The following is a 19,988-nucleotide window of genomic DNA, read 5'->3' as shown; positions in this document are numbered from 1 at the left end:
TAAAGGGTGTATTTTACTCTTCCTTGGATTAATAAAAAATTCTGAAGGATGTTTTTGGAAACAAGTAAGCTTCCCATTGAATGGTGTACCAGCTACATGAAAAGCCATGGAGTTGTTATCAATAAGACTGAAACAAATGTGCTTGCTAATGCAGCTAGGATAGATGCTGCTCAGCCAGCAGCAGTGAGCTTAGCTGAAGGACTGGAAGGCCTGGCCATTACACGAGTGACGCACTGTCGGTCACGGATATAGGCTATATGGTTCAACAGTAGAAGCCGTAGTTCTTGTAGGGTGGGAGGCATCCTGAATTGGTGCATAAGTGAAATTGCTAGATACAGCAGGAAATTTCCTGGGCAGTACCTATCATATTTTTTGGTACAATAACTCTTAAGATTACTTTTCAGGCTTAATTTTATTTATTTGTTTTAACTAACAGGTATTTTACAACACTTAGTATCAATATCACCAGTACTATTTGAACAGAAAGAGCCAGTAGCCATTTACCTGCTTCTGGGTTCATAGTTCTACTGCCATTAAGTGGCATTAAACTTCATTTCATGTAATTTGCATCAATTTGCTTATGTGTCAAAATTAACATAGTATTGTGTCTGAAGAGTGAATCAGCTTAATGAACAGCTGGCTCAACTCAGATTCACTTGTGCTGCTAACTACTTAAAATTCAGCAGCCACAGCCTGCCGCCTTCTCTGTTTCACTGCCAGCTGAAGAATGGAAATGAAAGGACAGTGTTGTCCTGGGAAGGAATCAGGCAAAAAGTGTCACATGGAGCCACTGCAAATGGAAATTCCTTTTGGTTTTTTTTCTGAGAAGTTTCAGTCTAAATGGTAAATGAGTATATCCCTATACATAAACTTGGAAAGCTATTTTAGCAACAGCTTTATATGTTAGCAATGACATTAGCTGCTTGATCAGGTACAGGATGAGAGAATACTAAGTGTGATTCCTAGGAAGAGGTAAACTGCAAAAGCAATTTATTTTTCACGGCCAGTAACTCTCACCGGTTTTAGCTACTTCATCTCAAGCGCACAAATACAAAAGTAAAGTTTGAGAGCAGGCTGCTGGCTGTGTCGTTTGGGCCCTCAACAGGGGAGTGCGACTCTATTCCGAACCACCCGAAGCCAGCCTTTGTCCAGGAGCATTAGCACATCCCTGAAATCCCTACCAGCATCATTGGTGGGCAGGTGGCTCCAAAGGTTCATGGGGGCAGGGGCTGTTTTTCTTTCTGGAAAGGGGTTGATTGGAGCACTGGGCAGAACTACATGTAGCGGAGCTGATAAATAAAAGGGAGGCTTTGGCAGGAATCGCTGGGCTGTGAGCATCCTTCCTCCCAGAAACCACCAGATGCATCCTGCCAGGTCAGGCGTGAAATGTAGGTGACAGAATTAATTGTGGGTGTCACCAGGGGAATGTGGAAATTTAGGAGGGCAGCCACCCTTCTTCCCTTGGGAGTACGTGAATGACAACGTAGCGCTTGATCCTTTCCTGTTATGTATCAGTGGAAGGCTGGTTTGGATCAGAATGCCAAAGCGGGTGGAGAACTTAATGCCATGCAAAATAAGGGCTTTATTTAAAAGAAATAGTTACAAGTACCTAAAGAAACAAGTGGAGGCAGCAACATTATTTTTGTACGTTTGTGACCAACTAAACGCCAGTTAGTGTTGCATGCTAACTTGGGCCAAAGTTGTGGGCTCTGCTGTTACAGCAGTACTTTCTCAGGGCTCTTGCATCCAACCTGTGACGTGCAGCTAGATCCCAGCTGAGCTTGCTGAAATACAGGCACAGACTGGAATGCTGGGCCACCGCTGCGTGCCATCAGAGACAGCACTGTCACAGGGAGGAGGCAACTGGAGATAGCCCCATTTCGCTCAAAATTAAGACTAGTGCTATTTAGTTCTATTAGGATCTCACATATATATTCTGAGTAAAGTTATACTATAATACGAAAGTTGTTTCTTTACATTAATGCAATTTTGCACCATGTAGTCATATATTCTTATGAATATTCTTATGCATATGCATATTCAATTATGCAAATGTTATGACTTACGATTCATCAGTAAGGAGACCACAAAGCTATCCTCTTTTCACTCTTGTTTTGTCCCCAGAAAGGAAATGTCAGGTTGAATCAGAACAAAGCAAAACTCTTGGACTGTTTTAAAACTGGACAGGGACGATCAATAGAAAACATAGGACAAAACCTTGTGTTAGGCAGTGACACAGTAATGGATCTGCTAGATTTTTTCTTTTTTTTTTTTTTTTTGTCTAAAATTCTTGTTTTATGTTATGGAAAAAAGGAAGAGCTATTTAGTTTCTTAACATGAAAATATCACATTTCATTATGCATTTCATTGTCTGATGAAAGAAACATTAGCATAAGAGATAACTACTTGCCATATCAGTTCATCTTGTTACCAGAACCAGTAGAGTTTGCAGCCAATCTCAAAGATTGTTTCTTGTCCAAAATCCTATGTAGATACTGAAGTTTTTCAGCTTCATTATAGAAGACTCTAGAATTGTTGGCTAGTTTTCACTGCTTAATTTTTATGCGTACTTTCTCCAAAATGAACTGTTTTCAGCCATGGGATATAGCTGTATCTTGTCTCTTCAATGGATTTCTTTTATAGTAGAACAGGGCAGCTACTGCTCATACATATAACTATGTATTTACACCAATGCTGCCTGTTTAGATGGCAGTCCAATAGGATTAAAATTAATACAAAGTTCCGTTACTCCTGAACTGATTTTGGTCTCGGGATATATTACAGATTTTCATTCTTTTATGTGGCAGGCTTTTATAAAATCCTTTGTAGGGTTTAGGATGTTGAGCTGTATCACAGCGGCCAAAAATCTTTTTTTTTAATAATCAAAAAAATATTTAACATTTCCTATGGGATTATTCCTTCAATCTCAGTATTGTACAAATGTAAATTACATAGATACCACAATAATGCTATGAGGTAGGCTTTTAAATAACAAAGATTGAAAAGCTTAATTACATAATTTAATCAAATACCCTGCAAAATAATTATAATTTTCCCTCCACCTCTGTGCGGAAACTGAGTCACAGAAAAATTGAATCTCAGATGTATTAGGGTGTGCCTCACGGTGAGTACTGTTGAAACAGACAGTTCTAAGGCTCAGAGTGCTCCCAGTAAAGTTGCTGGAGTCACATATGCTCTTCATCCATAAAAAGTCGTGCCAAGTGTCCAAGGCTGGCATCCAAAAGGAGATTCACCACCAGTGAATGTTCTTATAAAATGGAAACCACGCTGCCTGTCCTGGCTGTGCTGTTACACATCTATAATGAGGTGGCAATAGTTTTCATAGGATGTAAGAGATGTTACTGCCTTGGTCTCCTTTGATCCACATCTTCCTGTGTCCTATAGATGTCCTCTACACTTGGCAGGCCAGCCGTGTTAGGACAGCGAATATGTGGTTTCCTTATGGCTGGTAATAGCTCTTTTGGCAGAGCTTGTTGATACTGGAAATGTTTTTTGTAGACTTGCTGAATACATTAGCGCACAATGAACACATCCCAGCAGCAAGACGTTAAGATCTAATGGTGTTTTTCTCCCTTTTAGTGGTTTTACATTTGCATCAATTACAGCTACCATCCACCTCAAACCCCAGTCTGAGTGCTCAGGAAACATTTGTACCTCCATACAGACACAGAAGATAAGAGCACCTTCCCCAGAACTGTTTATCTAAATTTGTCTGTAAGCAAAAACTGAACAGGCGTGTGTGAGGTGTCCTTTTAATCCTTCAGGAGGTGGAACGCCCTCCAGTCCCACTGAAATCAGCAGAGGCTGAGGACATTCAAAATACCAGGGTTATTCTTCTTGCCTCAGGCCCTGGCATGTCACATTAGCCAACATTGTATTTGCCTACAACACCTCGTCTCCACTGGATCTGTGGTTATTGCTGCTTGATTGGCAGAGCTGCAGGTCTCTTTATGAAATGAAATGGAAGTCCTTGGAGGGCAGCTGCAATTTTGGAAAAGGACTGAAGAGAGGGACTGAGTAGGGAGTCCTTTTTGATTCCAGCAAAGCTAAAATTTTTCAGTGAGAGTTAGGATTTTCTTTGAAAGAAATAAATACCTTACACTGCACCACTAAAACTACTACAAAGAAAACACATTAGAGCCTAATTATTTTGCAGGTTTCTTGATGAGTGATTCTATTCTCTTGAAGTTAAATCTCTTCATATGTAAAAGCCATCAAGAAAGGTTGTTTTCAATGAAGAATGATAGCTAAGGAACAGGTCCCTAAATTCCTCATTAATTCCTTTAATCATAAGATATGGTAACTTTTCCCCAGATACATCAGGAGTAATAGTTTCTTCAAGTAACACATCCCTCCCTGAGTTGTTGGATTTCTAGTCTTCTGGGTCTAGCACCTTAGTTATTACTGAGTTTTATTCTTACTTTCCACCAATACAAAGTTTTCTTTGAAAATGCTGTCTACGAGGTAAAATGTGACACTGAGAGGTGATGAGGACAAAGTGAGTTGCACTAATGCACTTTACCCCGGGTTGAAAGGAGGGACCGGTGGAGGCTGCGTGTACACCAATGAAAAGCTTCGGAATGGGAGAAAATGTCTGGTGCAAAAATCGCTGGTGGAGCCTTAAAAGCTCACACCGAGAAGATAAGCTAGACTTATCATGAAGACGCATTATCATGTTCTCAAACACTTGTTTGAATGGCTTGGGATTTTATGCTTATTAAATGCTAATTTAGCTGCTCCCTTTCGATGGACTTGAGTCCCTTCTGGACTAACTGATCATCTGCCCAAATCTCTGGAAGTACAAGAAGTGAACCAAGTTCAGAGATCATATGGCCCACTTAAAAATATGTAGCTCTGTTCAGCCTCAGTTTTTACACATTTAAGTCTGTCCTGATTTATGCTGGCATAAGAGAATCATCCTTTGTTTGCTGACGTACATATAGATATAACAAGAAACACAGATGTTGTAATGTGAATTTTCTAATTGGTTGTGGATGTCTGCTGGTTCTTAAATGGATAATAAATATAGCTTAAATGATCTGTTTGATCACAATTCAGAACTGCCCTAAGAAGGTAACCAAAAATACAGCTGGGGTAGATACACATGTCAAATACAAACAGGATGCTCACAAGATAAATGATCTGCTGCTGATATTGATTTTCAGCAAAAGGTATGAATAATCTTTCTCCTCAAAGGCTGCTGAAAACACTTCTAGTTTGTGTAAAGGCATTGCCAAGAGCCTTATAGAAAGCAGACTGAGGCTCATCGGAAATATGCCCTGTTTCGTTTCGCCTCTGCTCCTACTTTTATTCTAACTGCTGGCTGAGATACTGTTAAAATAATGAAAAAGAAGAAAAAGCAAACATTAAAGCTCTTGAGCCATTTGCCATGAGATGGAGGTAATCCTGAGACTCACAGGAGTATTAAAATTATAACAATAAAGTAATACCAGTGCTGAGGATCGTTAGAAATAAGCAATCAGACAGGAAGTTAATACAACACAAATGTCCAGCACTCTCGTCTGGCCACTATGCTTCCCTGTGAATGGATCAGACAGTTCAACCAGTTGAATGATTAAAAGAGTTTTAACGGCAAGGCGGAGCAATTCCCTTTCATAAATGAGGAAGTGAGATACATACTTTTAGTCTGGGGAAATGGGATGAAAAAATACAGGTTCACTGTAAAGCTGAGATTTCTGTCTGCTTTTCTTCTGAACTGATCTGTGGTAATTATTCTTGTTTACAGCCTCTGGCCTCTCCTCTTCTCCATCTACCCCAACACAAGTGACCAAGCAGCCCACGTTTCCTCTTGAATCCTATAAGCATGAGCCTGAGAGACTAGAAACACGGATTCACTGTTCTTCACCTCCGGACACAGGGCAGAGATTTTCTTTGCCCCCATCTCAAAGCGCAGCCAAGCCTCCTATCATGACACCAGCTCCCTGTGCTACCTCAAAACCAGTGAGTAAAAGCATGTGTCCAGTTTTCCACTGGGAAATGTACAGAGTTGTGCGTTAACTGTTTCTTGTATTACAACCGATGGGCTACAGCGTGTGTGTCCATAACACGGAACAGAACGAGAACAATTTCATGGGCCTTTTACTTTAGACTTCTCTCAGCTTCTCCTGGTATTCAGCTGATAAGGCCCTAGGAATCCAAAGGTGGTAGCTCCCCTTCTGATTTACCCAAATAGCAACTAATTTTTGCACTATTCTCAAGTGAGTTTTGCAGTGGCTACAGATCACAGCATACATTGCTGAGATGCCACTTTAGAGAAGGATAAAAGTTTTATTTAGGATTGTCTTTATCTTCCTTAGGAAGAGCTGATGAGAGAGCTAGCAGCCAAGGAGAGCGTATCAAAAGGAAATTCACAGTATGAGCTGCAGGGAGTTTGAGTTCCTGCTGCCTTTGGAGTCTGGGATGACTGGGACAACCGGTGACTAATGGTACTAGTTGCTGTCACGTCTCCTGCCCCAGCTCAGAGAGTGGAGGAAGAAGGGCAGCACTACCAGGGTATTTATCCAGCCCCCCACATAGTAGAGGTGTCTTCATAGGAGTGGTTTCTTCAACTCCTGGGAATGCATGAACTCAGCAGTTCCTGGGAATACATGAATTCCAGCCTCTGATATTCTCCACTTCAATGTCCGCACTGCATGCCGTCGTGCCTCCTCCCCTCTCCCTTGGCCAGCCTCAGAGGCATCGCTGCTCTTCTCTTTTTGTGCTCCTCTGCCTTTTTGCTCCTTCTTTCTTTTTCATGTTAATTCCTTTGCATTGACTATCTTTCTGTTCGCCGTTCCCCTGCCTCATGGAACTAGCAAACTGTGACCTGTCACCGGAGTTAACTACCCTCCATCTGTCTTTCCCCAGCTTTTCTTCTTTTTTTTTTTTCCTCAGAATATAAAATCTTTGACATTTTCTGTATCTAGAAATCTAGAACTGTAAAGGACATAAAGGTTCATGAGGTCTGTTTCCCTGTTGAACAACTACAAGTTCTGTTCCATTCCAGTTCTTAGTGATTTACTTAAAAGCAGGAAGTTTCCTCCCACTCGCCCATGGGAAAGCTGTTCCAGGATCTGAATACACTAACACAGCGATCCCAAAACCTTTTTGCTTTTGTGTTAGGTACCTTCACAGCAGCAGCAGCACTTGTTATGCTGCAAGTGTTTAGGTACGGGATCAGTGTTCATGTACTACTTCCAAGTTGTTCACACACATCCAGAAAAACACATGCCCTGTTTTGGGGACCCCTTCTCTAATGGTTAGGAAGTCTCTGATTTTTAACGTAATTTGTTTTTATGGACAGGTTATGACCATTTGCTCTTATAATTAATAGCCATTTTCATTCATTGTTTGTTACATCCTGTTGTACCTGTAGCCGACCTTTGTTTTTTCTAGATTAAGCAAGCCAGACTCCCCCTGCAAAATACAGCCTTTCTGTTCTGCTGCTATGCAAAAGTAAATAATTAAAGTATTAAATAAAATAAATCCTACATTCATAGTTAGGGAACTCCAGAAGTAACTTTTCTCTAGACAACTCACTGCCCTTCCATGTAGTTAGTAGTCTTGGGGTATATAAATTATGAAACTCAAAGGCTTGTAGGACACACAAATATTTTTAGTAGGTTTCAGTCCATCAGTCATATTATTTGCATATGAATGTGTTTATCTGTGCTATGCAGCTACAGAGGAGCCTTTTGTACCTGTTAGAATAGAAATGGGGAAACAACATAATCTTAGCACATTCCACTGACCGAAAGACTGAAAAGTTTGTTTTGTTTTTAATTATTTGCTGATTTGGACAATATGAAGTTGAGCAGAAGATGCCAGAATAAAGAAACAGAATTCTGAGCAAGTATTTATCAACTGTTGTGGTTGTATACATGTACAAGAGAGAGTCTGGATGGAAACTCAGTATGTTGGACTCCATTATCTCCTGTTCAGAAGATACAGAAATACATATATATATATATATATGTAAAAATACATAGGATGTACAGCGCCTGATTATCTTTGGTTTGTACCCTCTGTTCTCATTTATATCTGAGAACAGTGAGTGTGCAGGGCTGCCAGTGAATCAGTAGTTTTTTGGTTTACTTGGGAACAGATGTCAGCAGCTACAGATCTGTGAGGAACAAAGCCCTGGATGTTTAATTTTCAGCAGAGACCAGAGAGAGAGAGATTTGCCATGCTTTTCTAGAAGGAGAAACTGTTAGAGGAGAGAAAGCCTAAGCTTCTGCAGAAGGGCATGAATCTGAAGCTGATGGGTGTTCACTCAGGACTGCTGTGTCTTTCGATCCCTGTGAGTTATTTACCTAGCATTCCTTTACAAATATGACAGCAGTAGACCAACAGTCTTGATTTGAGTACTGTATTTCAAATGTTTCATTTATTTGGAGCTGCGTGTTAATAAGCACGTTTTCACAATGTACATGCCATAAACAAATCTGTAAAAGGCAAACTCAATTTCTTGTTTACTTAGATCACCATTTCTTGACATAACAATTCCAATTATCTTAAAAACACACTATAAATTATATGATAAATGTTTTCATAGTGGCCATGCTGTTAGATGATCAGTTTAATGACAAGGAAGCTTCTATACTGACATCTGAAATGAGAAGTTGACTCTTATCTACAGGGCTCTGTCAACTTAAATCTCATCTACTTATCACATTGTTTAACTAGTGATGATAATGTGTGAGATCCCAGGACTATTATAAATGATTCATGATTGCTATATATATTGCAGTAGCAAAGACCTTGGACCCAGACCCGGAATTATTATTAAAAAAACCCACAGAACAGCAGATAACTATAGGAAGGTGCAGTATCAGGACTTGGAACTAATCTTAGCCCATTTTTATTATTAACTGCATTTGAACTTGACTGTATACTTGTTTTTTATATGTCTGAGACTGTGGCGCAGAATGGCTAAATCTGTTCAGGAAGAGAGAAGGCATGGAGGAAAGAATAAAAATATTTATTTCCCAGTAGATGTAATTAACATCTTTTATGTTTTAGCAGCACTTAGAACAGTGTGTATTTTGATGTGATTTTTAAGCCTTAGATTCTGGTGAGGGGAATAAAAAGTGGGAGACAGTTCCTGACAGAGGGAGATCCTCCTTCAGCGAGTATCATCTCAACACAGTATACAAACCTAAGCAATTAACCTCATGCTAAATGGATGTCTGGGATAATCACTAAGGTCTGGATTTATCCCACCTAACTTTAGAAACCTATTTGAGCTGCTTAAGTTGGGAGTATAGTAGCTCTAGTTGTCTCTGTATCCCACAGAGAGGCATTTGCAGGGGATGAATCAGATCTTCAGTGGGCTGAACAGCCTTTTGCGCTGATTATAAAGGGAGTGACTCCCGGTGTTGCATTTCTAACTGAGGCACTTCTGTTAGGTGCCCAAAGCTAGATGTGATGAGGCTGTGACACACCATTGCAGCAGCTCTTACAGGCTTTCCTCTGGGTGTGTAGGTGTTCCTAGTGGCTGAGTTAGAAGGTTATAATGAAAAATTCAGCCGATAAGAAAAGCTATACCAAAAGATTACTGTGCATGGCATTAAATGGGGAAGGAGCAATTTGATTTTTCACAGTACAGTTCATGACTCTGTACTTTGGCCTTGTGTTGTTTGGACTGTGTAACCTTCAGGCAGTAAGTGGTAAATGATAACTCTTCTCTAATGTGACATTACTAACCGCGAAAGGAATGTAGAGAGGTTGCAAATTCAGTAACGAACACGTTTGCCCTGTTTCCACTTTGCCCGTATTTTAAAGTGGAACGTAGTATGTTGAGCTTAATGTGGTTGTATCCTTTCCGTTTCATCCTTTCTTCTTCCACTGATGCATAAGACACTGTGAAAATAGCAGTATTCCCTGTCTCCTGCAAACACAAGCATTTTTGTGGTACATCATTTCCTGGCCATTATGAGTTTCCCCTTTCCCAGCATGGGAAGAGTCCAGGCCAGAGAAAGAAGATGCTAGTTCCAAATTGAGGAGTTGCCTTTGAGTTCTCGTCTGGTGAAAAACAGGGTTGGGGCTTCCTCTGCTCAGAAGTGGCAAAGGCAGAACATGCTTACAAATGGCCCTTTCCATATGATTGTGTAGTTAACCACTGTTCTCCAAGTAACTTCTGAACCAAGTAATTTCCCAGAACGTTCTTAAAAAGAGGGCATCTCAGCCAGAAGATAGTCTGAGACTTACTCTAAGCTTGTGTGAGCAAGTCCTGTTAAAACTGCAGATACAGCACACAGGAGGGACTGAAAGAGTCCAGTCTGTATCCATTTTGCACAGTCCTTGCTGCTCCAGCATATGGAAGAGGAGAGACGTAACACACAGCTGGGACTCTCTTCCAGTCCTAGATATAGAGAGGAAAACAAGATTGTGCCTGCAGCTACCTGCTGGTTAAACAGTAGCACTTCATAGAATCATAGAATAGTTTGGGTTGGAAGGGACCTTTACAGGTCATCTACTCCAACCCCCCTGCAATGAGCAGGGACATCTTCCACTAGATGAGGTTGCTCAGAGCCCTGTCCAACCTGACCTTGAATGTTTCCAGGGATGAGGCATCGACCACCTCTCTGGGCAACCTGTGCCAGTGTTTCACCACCCTCATTGTAAAAAATTTCTTCCTTATATCCAGTCTGAATCTACCCTCTTTTAGTTTAAACCCATTGCCCCTTGTCCTATTGCTACAGGCCCTGCTATAAAGTTTGTCCCCATCTTTCTTATAAGCCCCCTTTAAGTACTGAAAGGCTGCAACAAGGTCTCCCCGCAGCCTTCTCTTCTCCAGGCTGAACAACCCCAACTCTCTCAGCCTGTCTTCACAGGAGAGGTGCTCCAGCCCTCTGATCATCTTCGTGGCCCTCCTCTGGACTCACTCCAACAAGTCCATATCTTTCCTGTGGTGAGGGCTCCAGATCTGGATGCAGTACTCCAGGTGGGGTCTCACGAGAGCAGAGTAAAGGGGCAGAATCACCTCCCTCAACCTGCTGGCCACGCTTCTTTTGATGCAGCCCAGGATATGGTTGGCCTTCTGGGCTGCAAGCACACATTGTTGGCTCATGTCCAGCTTTTCATCCACCAGTACCCCCAAGTCCTTCGCCGCAGGGCTGCTCTCAATCCCTTCATCCCTCAGCCTGTATTGATGCTGGGGGTTGCCTTGACCCAGGTGCAGGACCCTGCACTTGGCCTTGTTGAACCTCCTGAGGTTCACATGGGCCCACTTCTCGACCTTGTCCAGGTCCCTCTGGATGGCATCCTGTCCCTCAGGCGTGTCAACCGCACCACTCAGCTTGGTGTCATCTGCAAACTTGCTGAGGGTGCACTCGATCCCACTGTCTATGTCACTGATGAAGATATTAAACAGTACTGGTCCCAAGATGGAACCCTGAGGGACACCACTTGTCATCAGTCTCCATCTGGACATGGAGCCATTGACCACTAACCTCTGGATACAACCATCCAACCAATTCCTCATCCACTGAACAGTCCACCCATCAAATCCATCTCTCTCCAATTGAGAGAGAAGGATGTTGTGGGGGACCGTGTTGAAGGCCTTACGGAAGTCCAGATAGCTGACATCTGTAGCTCTTCCCTTGTCCGCTGATGTAGTGACTCCATCATAGAAGGCCACTAGGTTGGTCAGGCAGGACTTGCCCTTGGTGAAGCCATGCTGGCTGTCTTGAATCATGTCCCTGTCCTCCATGTGCCTTAGCAGAGCTTCTATGAGGATCTGTTCCATGATCTTCCCAGGCATGGAGGTGAGGCTGACAGGTCGGTAGTTCCCAGGGTCATCCTTTCTACCCTTTTTAAAAATGGGTACAACATTTCCCTTTTTTCAGTCACCAGGGACTTCACCTGACTGCTGTGACTTTTCAAATATCATGAGAGTGGCTTGGCAACTACATCAGCCAATTCCCTCAGGACTCTGGGATGCATCTCATCAGGTTCCATAGACTTATGTATGTTCAGGCTGCTCAGGTGGTCATAAACCCGATCTTCTCTTACAGTGGGAAGGACTTTGCTCCCCCAGTCCCCATCTTGCGGTCTATCCACTCGAGAGGTGTGGGAGGAGAGGTTGCCAATGAAGACTGAGGCAAAAAACTTGAGTACTTCAGCCTTCTCCTCAGCCATTGTTACCAGTTTGCCAGTCTTGCTTATCGGGGGGAGGTGCTCTTTCTTTGACCTTCCTTTTCTGGCTGACATACCTGTAGAAGCCCTTCTTATTATTCTTTGCATCCCTTGCCAAGTTCAGCTCCAGCTGCGCCTTGGCCTTCCTGACCCCATCCCTACACAACTGGGCAGCGTCCTTATACTCTTCCAGGATACCTGTCCCTGCTTCCACTGCCTATGCATTTCCTTCTTGCCCTTTAGTTTGACCAGCACGTCTTGACTCAGCCATGCCGGTGTCTTGCTGTCCTTTCCTGATTTCTTACACCTGAGGATCAAGAGCTCTTGCGCTCTATGCAAAGCGTCCTTAAAGATCTGCCAGCTCTGTTCTGTTCCCTTGTCCCTGAGGGCAAGGCTATTCATGCTGTTTCTTAGCCAAAATGTAGTATACTCAAAAACAGGGCTGTTAACTTGTTCAGTGTGAAAGGCTATTACATCACACCCTGCTGCTGGCAAGGAGCCTGGGAACCAGGATATGTGCAGCAGGTCCTTCATTTTGGCTCTCTCCAAAAAGCCATGCCACCTATCAGAGCATAATCTAGCTGGCTGATTAAAGAGATTTAAATCTGATGAAGAGAACAGAAAAGTGTTCTCTGAGTCTGATGTTGTCTTAAGGAAAAAAAAAAAAAAAGCACAGGCTGGAAAAAAAGGAATCCGGTCTGCAAATGTACAAGAACTCCCTATTTCAGCATTCATGTGGTTTAAGGCAATATATTAGAGTGCCAGGACATTACTGTGATTCAGCTTTGAATTACACCACAGTAAAGTGATCACAGAAATTAGAGCCAGAAAGGCTGTCATTTACCAGTGAAGAAAGCTCTTGCAGTGTTGTTGTGTCCAGGCTAGTTTTAAGTGCCTTAATACCAGCACTCCTTTTGGGAGATGATTCTGTTCTCTAATAGATCCTATGGGCTGTAACAAGCCATCATTGTTCAAACATTTCTCCCTATAGGAACTGTTGCTGTCCACGTGAAAGTGTGTTTAATTTAAAAATGGTATATATTTGTCCAACAGTTGGCACGTAACTAATTAGTTGCAAATGTAGTAAATGAATAGCTTTTTGATGAACTACATAACAATTAGATACCATATTAATAGAAAAATATCTTGAGCCCACCTGATTTGATTTCAGACTCCTTTGACAGAGCATCATGGTGGCTCCACTGCATTGAATATAGGCCCACAGGAGAATTATTTAATATGGTTGGAAAGTCCATAGTGAGATTCAGTGGGACATAAAGAATAAATGAACCAGTAAACTCACCTGGAACTGAACATTACAAAAATAGAAAGCTTCAGCTATACCACACTACTTTTTAGTTATAGCTCCCATTTTATTAATATTCTGTTCTCTCACTTCACCTTCTCCCTATTAGTCTTATCTTTTGTATCACATTTGGTATTTTCATCCCCTCTTAGTATTTAAAATATGCAACAAACATCTTACTAGCCATTTTCTGTTGGTTAATTTGCTTTTTTTTAAAGCTACTTATTTGGTTTAGAAAAAAAAATGTTCAGTCACAACGTCCTGAAATACTGGTTTCCTAATGTATTTGTATTCTGGTTGCAGTGTTCAGATTCATGGCAATCAATCTTAGGATGCAGAGAAATTGTATTGCATAAAGATGATTTTTTTTCTGCCCTAAGGAAATGTGTGTCTGTGTCAGCTTGTGGCTTTTTCTGTAGCCACAGAGATAATTTAATCAACTATCTATGGATTCACTCAGTGGAGAATTTATTTTAACGGCATAAAGTCCTACAATTCCTGTTCCTCCGAGTCCTAGATCAAAAGGAGAAAGGCTAGGTGGAAAGGATGAATAGCCAGAATGCTGAGTGCAATCAATTCCCAGCTGCTTTGACAGCTCTCATAAGGCTATAAGTAGCTAAGGCAATTAAAACTAGAGCATCTATGCGTCTTTTTTAAGATACACATTGGTACCAAAATCATGACCCCAGCATCCTGAAGACAGAGTTAGTGGCTTAAAGCTAAGTTACTTTTATCACCCTAAGTCCTGCGCTATGCATGGTATAAAAAGGCTAAACCTAAGGATCTGGCCTCGTGTGTCTATATAAATAGATATCTTTCGAATAAGTAACATGATGTAAGAGGGTGCTTTAAGATTGACAGCCTGGTTTTACCCATTGAACTGATTTCTCACAGCACAGCTTATTTCTGAATTTTAGACTTGTTAATTTAATAAGCATTCTGTTATTTTGCTAGAAGACCGGAACGTCTCGTAAGAGTAAGCTCTATTAGTGATTAGAAGCCGGATACATACTCTCTGATTTAATGTAAAGCTTCAGCTTAATATAGGATCGCTGACAGTGTCTTACCAGCTATATCTGGACAATTTTGGAACACAAAAATTATTTACCATCTAGGCTGTTTATTCACAAAGCAATAGGGATTATAGACCAAAGTCTTTCCATGAGAGGAGAGATGCACAGTTTTGAACCTGTTCTGTTGTATCATGCCTGCTTATGTATTGGACTAGAGGGAAAATACAGCTAAGAATAAGCAAAAATGGCTTATGGAAGGGAACTATGAATTCCTTGCCATCTTCATCTCTCTTAGGCCAGTTTTGTCTATATTGTATTTTTAGATGCAGTGTCTTTAATAGCCAACAGAGCTTTAAGGAATGTAAAAAGCTGTTTGATACCAAAAGGACATGGACTACATAAAGCAGTGATATTCCTTTCTCACTTCCTCACAACATTCCCCCGTCCCTTCCTCTGACTGGATGAAATAAACTGTTGAAGGTGGGAGAAAAAAAGGGGGACATCACAAAAACCACTCAGTTCTCTACAGCTTCTTTCCCCCAGCTTTCGTATTTTATAGTGTCACTACCTGCTTGTGCATGAGGAGAGCAATATAGCTCTTTAAAAATACAGCTTGTATCTGTGGTTTTTTCCTTTAAGATTACAGTCAAGCAAGTTTGGCCATTTGAAAGTCAGCTGCATGGGCTGCTGACTCAGAAGAGGACTAGATACCATCTTGGCAGCAGCTTGGAAAAATGTTTCCATTGTGCTGGTGAAATGAATGCAAAATATTTATTCTTTGAGCTTGTTCACAACAGCATTCTCAGCTGGAACTGAGGGTGGGGCCATGTGGAAGACATTTGTAGGAAGACAATAATGATTTGTACAGTGCCCAAGGTACGCATAATCTTATTTTATGATTAACAAAGGACAAGGCTCCTACCATATGGGGCTTATAAGCTGAAGTGTAAACCGGTGAAGTAACCAACAGAGAATAAAAGAGAAAAGGTAACAGAGGCAGGTGGTCAGCAAAAGAAGGAGCGGGGGCAGAATTCAAGATGGGAGGTTTTAATTTAGTCTTTTTGCATGTTTAGGGTTACAGTAAATTGCCAATGATAAGGTTAATATCTTAGGCTTTTGAAATTTTTATCTATCATACTTTTTCACTTACAACTGCACAAGCCAGGGCATCTGTGGTATGTAGAAAGTCTTCTTTCTTGTACCTCAGAACAAAAAGTTACTAACTGCTATTTTGTGGTATATAAGCACATATGATTCAGGCAGAAAAATAAACATGATTCTTGCCCTGAGGACCTTATTGTCCAAGAGCCTGATCTAGCAAAACAGGCCAGGCAAATTCTAAAACCGTAAGAAAGCATTGGCTTAAACAGGATTGTTCCTAAGCACTACTTCCAGTATGTGCTTGCAGAATAGATTTTAAGTGTAGCCATAACATAGCTAGCAATGACAGAAGGCATTGAGGAAAGGTAACCTGAAGGTTACAGCGCTGAGTTTGGTTGAGGTTGCTATGTATTTATGTTGCTGCATCTCAGGTGCTGTTTTGTTTTGGTTAATGTCAATGTGATGATGGCCTTGATCCAGGAAAGCACTTAAATGTGTGGTTAATTTTAAGTATGTTGGTAGTCCTGTTGGAGTCAACAGTACAAGAGCAGTTAAAGCTATGTGCCTGCCTAGTCACTTTGCTGCATCAGGGTCTTTGTACAATTTTTGTTGTCTATTAAAACACAAATGACACAAGTACTGAAGATGAGAAAGGAACCTGATGGATAGACAAAGGATGGAGAAAAGAGCTGGGGACAACATTAAAGGTTCAGAAAAGACTAAGTGAGGGAAAGAGCTTGGGAATCAGAAGAGAGCTCCTGGCGACAATGGAAAATAGCTGATCACTCAGTGGCAGGGAGAGCAGCAGCTGCAAGATTGCTATCTGCCTGCTGTTGTGTGTTTGGCCTTTCAAGCTTTGGGTGTTGGGATTGTATTTACTTGGAAACATTCACGGTGTGTACTACCTCAGGATCCAGCTCCTTACATAAATGGAAACAGCTATTGATGAAGAAATGGCTTATAAAAGAAGATGACAGATTCCTCTCCAGCCCCCCTCCCTTAAGCATGCTGATAATGACTGCATGAGAGTACAACCCAACAGACCTGTGGCACACAGGGACAGGATGCTTACAAAGCCAATTTCTTATGGAGCACTGTGAGGAATAGTTTTCACTGAGAGTGCACAACTTTCTTTCCTGGAATATGTCCTCAGAAAAAGACAGCAAGATGCCACTGAGCATGGCTATGGTACAAAAGGACATAATACAAACGGGTCACCAAGTAGTTTCTTCCATCATTCAAGATTTCACAGGTAGAGAGGTTACATTTTGAAGAAAAGGATGCCTTCCTCAACCTTCCTTCTTTTCCTCATGGCCTCAAGCATTTGGCTGTTGCTGTTTTAAAGAAGAAATCTTGGAATTCAAAGAGCATTTCAGTTGCAGAGTTTTTAAGGAAAACAAGAGTTTAGAAAGCAGAAAAATATAGTGCCAGTAGCTAGGGCATGCTTTAGAGATCAGAGAGAGCTGGCTGCAACCATCTGCCCTATTGGAGATCACTTGTGTGACTCTAAGTCACTTGGTCTCAGTGCCTCTGTTTCCCCTTTATAAAAAAAAATGGGTAACACTTCTCTAAGTCAAAGAGATGTTATGATGATAAATATACAAAAAAGTTCTACAGAACTCAGATATTTCTAGAACAGGAGCTGCAAGTGGCTTAAGGTAAGTTAACCATACATAGCATGTGTTGTATTTAAAGTTTGTAGCAACAGGCTTCTACACTGCAGACTGTAATTGTGTATAGGAAGCTATCCTGTTTTCAGAGTACATCAAGATTTACACAAAAGATCACTGTAAAGTAGGCTGCTCTTCTGAGTCTATGTTTATTTTAGAGCTTCCTTTAAAACAGTTCAGGCATTCTCGAGAACTGGTAATTTTCAAAGAATTATCATAGGACACTCTGTCCCGTACATTATATAAGGATTAGTATATATACATACATGCCCAAAACTTGATGTTATGCACTGTAACGTAGACTTGCTCATTTTTACTTGTTTTTGCCACAACTAGCCATGAAATTACTTTAAAACCATGAATCAATGTAATGTCTACCTAAGCCTATTAATGGCCTTAAATAAATACTTACTGTTTTTCTAGAGATCCATAGCCAGGCATCTATTCCGAACTTGGTGTGCCTTTCCCAAGAGCTTAAAATATCATCAAAACGAACTAAAAATGAATATAACAACCCCTGAAATGTCAAAGCCAAATCAGCTCCCCTTCTTGCAGCAATGTCCCATACTGTCCCTCACGAGGCATTACCTGGGCATCTCCTGAGAACAACCCAGCTGAAACTTCCAACGCTTAACCCAAATGGCTGAGGTTAGAGAGTGCTCTTGGGATTGCCCAGCCAGCAGCAGTTTCCCTCCTGCACTGCCATCACTCCTCCGTGAGCACTTTCACTGGCTCCCTCTCTGGCAGACAGCGCAGGACACAGGTAGTCTCCCTGATACAAAGGTCCAAAGCTCTGAGAACTCTTCATCTCAAAAGATGACGCTTTTTGTCTCAAAAGATGATTAACTTCGATATATGACCATTTTGGCAGAAACAACCACTTGAATCTCAAACGACTGACTGCAGTATTTAATTTAATATTCAACTGCTTTTTTTTTTTTCATTTAAGTTAAACTGACACTGGATTTCCAGTCTGCTACTTAAGTGTGCTTCAGAAGCAAAGAGGTATCTCCATAGGGCTTATACACAACTGAATGTACTGTAAATAGAATTTAATCCTGACTAATGAAATCAGTGCCAATTTTTCTATTTACTTCAGAAAGGCTAGATTCTCTTACGACTCAACTATTACCTTACCTTGTAATGACAATTTAAACAGTCCGTTTTCATACCACTGTTAACTAGGAGGTACCACTTTATGTTAATACAGAAGTCTCCTCAAACAGACTATTGAATATTGAATGCACTTCTTTATTTCCATATTTTGAGAGCCTGTGATAAGCTACAACAAAAAGCCCTAGGGAAGCATGTCATGAAATAATTTCAGCTCTTTGTGGATATTTAACTACAGACTGAATCTACATCCAAGCTTACGTGCTTGTGAACCCAGTGTTTGCCATATCCACACTATAAGCATCTGCTGCCCATGAACGCACTTTAGTATCCACATCTCCACAAGCTCTCCAGTAACATGAGCATGGTGGCATGCTTGCTGGAGGTGTATCCCTGGTCCTTAGCGTGGAACTAATCTGAATTTTTTCAATTCTGGTTCCTGGAATACAGGCAAAAGCCTTACCAGTATTTCCATGTCTTTTTATAATATTGTTTGAGGTCATAAAACATTTAGCTCAGACACTTGATATGCTTCTTGCTTAGCACAGTCCTTGCTTCAGTCCTTCCAGACGGTGTCAAACCACAGAACCAGTACAGAGGATGATCTAGGTTCACCTGTAGTGTACCTGAAATGATGGAAGGATATAGTTAAGAGGCTGTCAAAAGGGAAAGCATGCATGACAGAAGGAAGATATCCATTGCATGTTGCTGTCATTGCAGATTTCTTTTGTGCATAACAATAAAAAAGAAGCAGCACACAAAAATTAGGCCTGGAGTGATCAGCAGTAGACCTGGAAGTAATTCAGGAAGAGGGTTAGGTTCCTTAAGCTACACAGACTCAGTGCCATCTGAAATGTCGTGTCAAAAGTTAATTTATTTGGAGATTACAGGTCAACCATAGGCTCTGTGTTGAAGGAAGTTTATTAATATATTGGTTTGTCTACACATAATAGTAGCTACTCTGAGATAACAGACTTCACAAGCTTTGGTGGGGCCACTGATGGCACTCATGCCTAGTTTGTCAGCTGTGGGGTGGGCTTGGAATCTAATGCAAACACAGAGCCCCTGAGTGCTATGAGGTAGTCCTTCTTAGGTGTTTAATGTCCACTTAGAATTGCACTGAAAAATACTTCATTATCTTTGCCTGCCTCTTTGAGATAGCTTTCAAATGTTCCTTCAGGAGTCCTATTGAGTATTGAGATTCTCAGTCATGACAAGCTCTGCAGAAAGTGGCCACCTATAGCACAGCTCATTAGCTCCACGTTTAGCCTGCAGTTACTTGCTTCTTAGTGCAGCTTGTGCCACAGAGCAAATTATTTGTTCAGTCCAGGTCTATGTAAATTTCTTGAAGAAGTTTTGTCAAGATTGTGGGTGATTCAGTTCTGAGCTGAAGATTGTCTCTATTTTTCAGTAAACCACCCTTGTAACTCTGACCTGCATCATCCTGCTAACATCTAGGCTCAATAGATCTGCTTCCAGCCTTTCAAAACTGCTGATGATCATGAAAATTACATTTTAATGGTAGGCTACTAATAGGTTACTAAAATTTTGCAGAGTTTACTGAAGCCTGAAGTGTGGCATCAGTTAACTTCAGGCTCTGTTAGGGAAAAGGTGTTTCATTTTAAG

The 19,988-nt window shown here is 41.2% G+C and overlaps 1 protein-coding gene and 1 long non-coding RNA gene across 4 annotated transcripts in view; one reads left to right on the top strand and one right to left on the bottom strand.

Moving 5' to 3' along the window:
* Positions 1 to 19,988, top strand: part of PRKAG2 (protein kinase AMP-activated non-catalytic subunit gamma 2) — a 229,291-nt gene that overhangs the window by 147,052 nt on the left and 62,251 nt on the right. For both annotated transcript variants that reach the window (XM_075492347.1, XM_075492348.1), the window contains one exon: positions 5,768 to 5,982. In XM_075492347.1, coding sequence (XP_075348462.1) covers positions 5,768 to 5,982 — 215 coding nt within the window. The remainder of the gene's footprint in view (positions 1 to 5,767; positions 5,983 to 19,988) is intronic.
* LOC142405269 (uncharacterized) overlaps positions 1 to 19,988 on the bottom strand; it is a 38,333-nt gene that overhangs the window by 9,168 nt on the left and 9,177 nt on the right. The window contains exons 2-3 of one of the 2 annotated variants that reach the window (XR_012774110.1): positions 18,826 to 18,988; positions 8,468 to 10,384 (exon numbers count right to left, since the gene is read on the bottom strand). This is a non-coding gene — a long non-coding RNA (uncharacterized LOC142405269). Of the gene's footprint in view, positions 1 to 8,467; positions 10,385 to 18,825; positions 18,989 to 19,988 lie in introns of those variants that run through there. The other variant, XR_012774109.1, reaches the window with a different exon arrangement.

This window comes from Mycteria americana, chromosome 2 (assembly GCF_035582795.1).
Source record: "Mycteria americana isolate JAX WOST 10 ecotype Jacksonville Zoo and Gardens chromosome 2, USCA_MyAme_1.0, whole genome shotgun sequence".
In the NCBI taxonomy this organism is placed as follows: domain Eukaryota; kingdom Metazoa; phylum Chordata; class Aves; order Ciconiiformes; family Ciconiidae; genus Mycteria; species Mycteria americana.
This window is presented reverse-complemented; position numbering and strand designations above follow the sequence as displayed.